The 6,596-nt window shown below is 36.6% G+C and overlaps 1 protein-coding gene across 2 annotated transcripts in view; it reads right to left on the bottom strand.

Annotated features, from left to right (window-relative positions):
* Positions 1-790: 790 nt before the first annotated feature.
* Positions 791-6,596, bottom strand: part of prkacaa (protein kinase, cAMP-dependent, catalytic, alpha, genome duplicate a) — a 24,977-nt gene continuing 19,171 nt past the window's right edge. For both annotated transcript variants that reach the window (XM_016538957.1, XM_016538956.1), the window contains exons 9-10: positions 4,818-4,982; positions 791-3,525 (exon numbers count right to left, since the gene is read on the bottom strand). In XM_016538957.1, the coding sequence (XP_016394443.1) occupies positions 3,400-3,525; positions 4,818-4,982 (291 nt within the window). In that variant the 3' untranslated portion in view covers positions 791-3,399. The remainder of the gene's footprint in view (positions 3,526-4,817; positions 4,983-6,596) is intronic.

Raw genomic sequence — 6,596 nt, 5'->3', positions numbered from 1 at the left:
AATAGTGGAGGTTTCCTTTAAGTTAAGCATCTTATATTGGCAGGCCAATCAAATAAGTTAATACACTTTTTTTTTTTTTTTTTAAGTACTTCTAGTTTCTAGAGCGCTTTGCATTGTGGGATACAGTATTGTGCAATGTGCTTCACATTTTATTAAATGTAGTACGTCATCTCAAGGAGATTTATAATAAATTTCATGCATCTCCAAAAGAACTTGTCCAGCTTGTGCAGGTCCACCCCGAAATTCATGATAAGTGATCCGTCATCATTGCTCGTGGATGCTCAGACAAACGTTTTTTTGAGATAAAACGTCATGTGACTAATGACTAGACTCACAGGAAAATTATGTCATGGCAACACAGAAACCTTCAAATACAAATCAGGCATTGGTAAAAATAAATAAATAAAAATAAAAAGTATATATATATCATGTCCTGTGACAGATATCAAATAAATAAAAATTCCGAACAATAACATTTAAGACGGCACCACATTCTTGTAATTTTAACATTTAAAACTTTATTGGAATGATACATGTTGCAAAATATTATTCTGTGTATTTTTTTTTAAACATACTCGATGTGTCCTACGGGTATCCGTCAACTTCTCCAGAAGGTAAAATAATTAAGACTGTTAAAGGCAGAGAATATACAGTATTGTTTCCCGAGAAGGTACAATAAACTACACCATCACCATACCCATGTCGGGAGGAAAGAGACTCCTGTTATTGAAAATACACTTAGAAAATATGCAAAAGTAAATCAAATGTTTTCTTCATGATTTTTTTTTTTAAAAAGCAAATAGAAGAGTGTAGGAAACTGGATGTGTTCAAAGGCAAACTGTATCATGGACTGATGCGTGCGCACACACACACAAAAAAAGATGACTGACAATGTGAATGAACAGATGAGTGGGAGACTGAAGGATGTGTGACACCCATGTATTTGAAAGGAAGGGACGGGACCCAGAGATAGAGGGACGACATATGAATACCGCCAAAAATGTCACATATTTCCATGCTCTGACAAAAAAAGGTGTAATGAAGGTGCATTTGAGCCATAATTTCCCAAAAGTCACTTGCTTTAAACAGAACCCTTCCACAGTCCCTTCCACGTTCAAGTTCAAAGATGAGGGGGAAAAAACTCACGCGAAAGCCAACCTGTACATTATAACTCAGTGCACCAGTTGAGGATAGTCTTCCGTTGCTTCTAGCGTCACAAGACCAGCGCAGTAATCAAAACGTAGACGCATTCTTTAAACACTGATTGTTTTGTTTTCCAGCTATTCAAACCAAGCGATGGAGCCGTTTCTCCTGTTTTTACACCCATTTTATGACAAAGTCTCCAGAAATGGGGCAAGCAAATGTCCCAGCAATCGCTAGGCATGCAGGAAGAAGTGTGAGGGAGAGAAAATCTAAACCTACCATGTTTTGTGAAATATAAACTCCTGCCCTTTGCTCGTCTATGTTTCTAAAGCTACATCAGCACCCGAATGATCAAAAACGGACCCAATTTGGTCTGTTTTGGCTGTGAATCTGGCAGGCTACAGTGACATAACATTTCCTGAGAGGAAAATGAACAGTAATTTGATCTCATACTGCAATTTAAATGGTATCACAGCCATTCAGTGTCCAATAGATACTTCCGATATTAAAAGAGTTGCTTGAAATACCAATTTTATCCTGGCACCAATCTGTAGTTTGCAAAATTAAGTTACATTACTCATCATAACAAGCGGAAATAACAAACCAAAACAAACAAACCATAAATCAATTTTGCATGATTTCGAAATCGGCACCTAACGAACAGCTGAAGGACTGAGCTTTAAGCGATGGTGTGCATCTCAGTTTTAAAGGAGAAGCGTGTCAATTCTGTGCCACTAACAGCAGCAAAATCACAAAAATAATGACTTTTATCAATTCTAATATATTATGTCCTTTCTGTTACTCAAACAGACTGCGGTTCAATTTGGTGCCACTATTTGCACAGAAGTTACACTTGACCTTTAAAACCGAATAAAACATTCACCAAATGCGCAACTTTATAAGTATAACAAAATAAAATCTTTGCAACACACTACGCATTACTGCACACTTCTGGAAACTAAAAAACAACAACAACAACAACAACAAAAAACCATGGGGACGTTTGCTTTTAGATTGTCTTGCATCCTACGAAGTTATAGAGCAAGATAAGCGAACAAATTTTGATCAGTTCATTGGACGATATTTCAACAGGCCGAGCTTCACTAACTGGTCAATATCTTAATAACACACAATAAAGTCTACATGAACAACAAGCTTATTTCAAGCAGAAATGGAGATTGATTAGTGAAGCCTTAGAGAGTTAAACCATCACTAGCAGGCGACACGGTAGAAAAGAATAATAAAAAATACCCAACAACATCATCCACCAGGAACCCAGTGTAACCACAGAAACAGTGCTCTTTTTCCTTTAAAAGCATCTTTTTTAAAAACAACCAGCTGCATTTCAAGCCTTTGTGCTCACTTTCTATTCACTGTATTCCTTCACTTTTCCGTTTTGTGTTGGTTTATCTCTGGACATGTATCTTAGAATCATAGCCATCTGAGAAAACCTGTAAAATAATGAATTCGGAGCTTCAAGTATGTATACATGCTACAGATCTGAAATATTAAGAAGTGTTACGGTCTTATCAGTGGCCACTTTCAACACTGGCTTAAAATACTCTAAATAATCTAGAGAATGACGAATGATGATCCAAATCAACAATATTTATACCAAGCGGCTGATTCTGCCTGATCCTATAGCACTGTAGGAAATTCATATGCAATGACGAATTTGAAGGATGGTTGTGTGATGCTTGAAATCCAAATGAGAAATGGGTGACGTGTCAAACAAAAAGCCAGATCTCTTGAACGGTGTAAGTTGGATTGATTTGGTATTGGGTGCCAATAGGTGCACAGGAAGTAAACATGATGTGACAGGGTGGAGAACTACAGAGCAAGGACACCAAAAAAATGGGTTGGGAGTAATTTTCTCTGGAGAAGCCAAAATTCAGTACCAGAAAGTAACCTCTATATATCTCTGGAAAAGCAAAAGAAGTAGTCACAAATATCCGCATACCAGCCAGCCACAGAGAAGTGACCGAATCTCTGCCCAATGGACCCTGGCTACCAAACAAGAGGGAAAACATGAAAATGGACAAGTAACAAGTGACGAAGGATCTGAAAAGGCAACACTGCTGGCGTCTCTCTCAGGACTTCGTTCTTCTTCTCCCTCCATCCGTGTGTGAGGGCTCTACGTTGTTGTTACCGGATAAGGCTCAGTCCAGTCCATCATCACCACCACCCTGGAAAACGATTCTTCTCTGTGTTGCCCCACATCTAATTTCTCTCCATCCCTCTCCTCCACTGCTGCTTCTAGAATTCAGCAAACTCCTTTCCACATTTCTCTGTGAAAGAGACCCGGATTTCTTCTTCCTCGTAGTCATCAAAGTTGCTGGTGTCACCGGGGCCTTTGCACTTAGGTATGAAGGGGGCTTCCACCTGAAAACACAGACAAAATGGTCAGGTTATTGCATTGAATGAAATATTATGAAGACCATAACATGTACTGATGATGACTTTACTAATGGAAGTGACTTGAAGCTAGGCCTGGGCGATAAAACAGTATCGATATTTATCGACGGTACACCTTCTTCGATAACGATAGAAAAAATGTTCGATATAACGCACGATATAGGCACGTGCTATGAGTGACGCAGACAGCACACACAAACACGAACACATGCTGAATTTAGTGCTGTGCCTGCCTGTGATGAGGAGATAAGGAGATTGTGAATAAAAAATTAATATTAGTCGAATTTAAAATAAACATTTGCATTTAAATGTTAGGTGTGCATCAGTGAGCGTCATCAGTGGCGCGCGAGATGCAGTGATGTAAGTGACGTTGTTGCATTTAAATTTTTTGTTAGTCTAGCCCACGAGACGCGCCGCTGCTGCGTTATTCATTCAAAATATTAGAGAAATATAGAAGCTCAATGCGGAGAAGATCTTGAATGGGTTAAAACCGAAAACCAAGCCATTCACACAGAACGCATATTCAGCGCATTTTTTAGACGGACAAATATGACTGCTGCAATCGCGTCTCACAGAAGAGATGTATAGGAAGCCATGCAAAGTTAAAACACAACATAAAAGTTAGAAAACACGTCACGAATTTGTGGAGGTTTATTCCTTTTCACTGTGTCTCATATGTTTTTAAATGCAGTCTGTGTGAATGGCGCTTCGGCTCTTTGGATTAAGCAATGCATAAATACATGATGCTGTTTTGTTCATAGTTCATTTGTTCATTGTTTATGCAATTTACGAAATTATATTTGATTTTTATGAGTTAATGTAGACGTAATGCACGTTTTTATAGTTACTTCCTTGCATTGACAATTTAAATGCGCTGCGTTATGTTGCTCATTGCGCCCTACTGTGGCCTCTGGGGACAATTAGACCTATACAATAAAGACCTATTTAATCTGCATATAAAACATTAGCAATTAGATATTTGTTTAATTTTTATTGTGTTTGATTCTTAAAACAAAAAATATTTGTTTGTCTCAATAAATTGTGTTAATTATAAATACAGTGGTTAAATTTTAAAAAAAAATTTCTATTGCTTTTTGTTTTAAAAAAGGTTATAAATAATGTCAATAATTATCAATACCGAACGATATGAAACATTATATCGTTGATCATTTTTTTTAGCTATATCACCCAGCCCTACTTGAAGCTTGAGGAAATGGCGAGAACATTATAAGAACCCAGTGTGGTTGAGGTGAGATTACCTTCTTCTGGTAGATTGCGATCCAGTCGGTGGTTGCAAACCATTTGTGGCCTTTGATGTCGTTGACGCCGTTCTTGAGGTTACCGAAGCGCTTCGTCAGATCTACCTGCAGCAGGTTTCTCAGCAGGTCCTTCAGGTCAGAGCTAAAGTGTGAGGGGAAGCGAACCTAGAGAAAGATTAAGACACACGGTCAGTGTTTGAAATTCACAGGCACCTTTACAAACAGACGTGACTTCCAATACACCAGAAAGTCTTGTCATAACTGACACAATGCTGTGACTGAATACTTAAATATAAACCATGTAGAAGACAGCATGTTGCACCCAAACCACAAAAACCAATGAGAGCAGCAGCAGCAGAAGACAGCAACTAAAACCTTTAGATGACTCGCAGCTCAAATTTAAACTTAAACTTTCATTTTTAAAATTCATTTCAGCAAAGGATACATTCATGGCAAAAACAAAACAAAACCAATTTAAATATGCAATTAGATGTCTTAAAACATCACAATAACAACTACATACATTTTTTCAGTTTAATGCTGGACGAAAATTGTGAATTTGTCCCCTGGTAAAAACCTTTTCAAAAATAGGAGTTAAAATATTGCCTAGTAACATTAAAAGCAAAACGGTCTAATAAAATAAAATCAGTAAAATAAAAATAAAAAGTGTCTGCTAAATGAATAAATGTAAATGTAAAATATGGTTGGTTATCTAACACACACACACACACAAAAAGAAAACATAGAAAGCCCATATGTCTGACTCCAGGTCAGCATTTTTTAGTATTATTTATATACTCATCGTTTTTATTAAAATTTTGAATTAACATATATTTTTTATATTTTCAGTTTAATTTTTAGTCATTTTTGCTCATTTAAATTTTTACTAATTAATATTTGGTTTTGTTCTTTTTAAATATTATTATTTAGGTTTATTTTTTTGTTTCCATTTGTTTTCGTTTTTATTTATTTCCAGTTAGTAATTAAAATTTTTTAGTTAGTAAATTTTCCAGTTACACAATTTCTGGCAACATTGTCGACTTGACTGCACAGACACTATTGGAAGAGAACTGAACTGAGCTGGACGACGACATCCCTGAATCAACAATGAACTACCTGATAAACTGACTGTTTTCTATTGTCCTCTTGCATTATCGACACACTATTTTCCTGTTTGACACTGTAAAGCTGCTTTGACACAATCTGTATTGTATAAAGCGCTATATAAATAAAGGTGACTTGACTAAATTTAGTGCTTCAACGTGAACTTATTTCATTTAGTTATCAAGGCAACATTTCTCATTTGCTTAAAGTTTTGTCATCTAATATTTTGTATTATTAATATATATGTGTGTGTGTGTGTGTGTGTGTGTTTTTAATTGATTAACTAAATTAGTTATTACGTTTCTTAAAGCTGCAGTCCGTAACTTTACGAAATTATACAAAGTGCAGTCTCCACACTGGTGTGTTGACTGACAGCCACACATTAGATTCATCCGCGCTGGAGCCTTGCCGGTGCACAACCCACGCAAGGAAGATAATTCCGCAAATAGCATCAATTGCAGGTTTTCAAACAGAGACGGCGACAAAGAGGTAAAACTTACGGACTGCAGCTTTAAATAGTTATTTGTGACCCTGGAGCACAAAACCAGTCATAAGGGTAAATTTTTAGAAATTGAGATTTATACACCTGAAAGCTGAATAAATAAGCTTTCCATTGATGTATGGTTTGTTAGGATAGGACAATATTTGGCAGAGATACAACTATTTGAAAATCTG

This window comes from Sinocyclocheilus rhinocerous, unplaced genomic scaffold (assembly GCF_001515625.1).
Source record: "Sinocyclocheilus rhinocerous isolate Xijiao unplaced genomic scaffold, SAMN03320098_v1.1 scaffold1961, whole genome shotgun sequence".
In the NCBI taxonomy this organism is placed as follows: Eukaryota; Metazoa; Chordata; class Actinopteri; order Cypriniformes; family Cyprinidae; genus Sinocyclocheilus; species Sinocyclocheilus rhinocerous.
The sequence above is the reverse complement of the archived record's forward strand: the minus strand, read 5'-3'. Positions and strand labels throughout refer to the sequence as shown.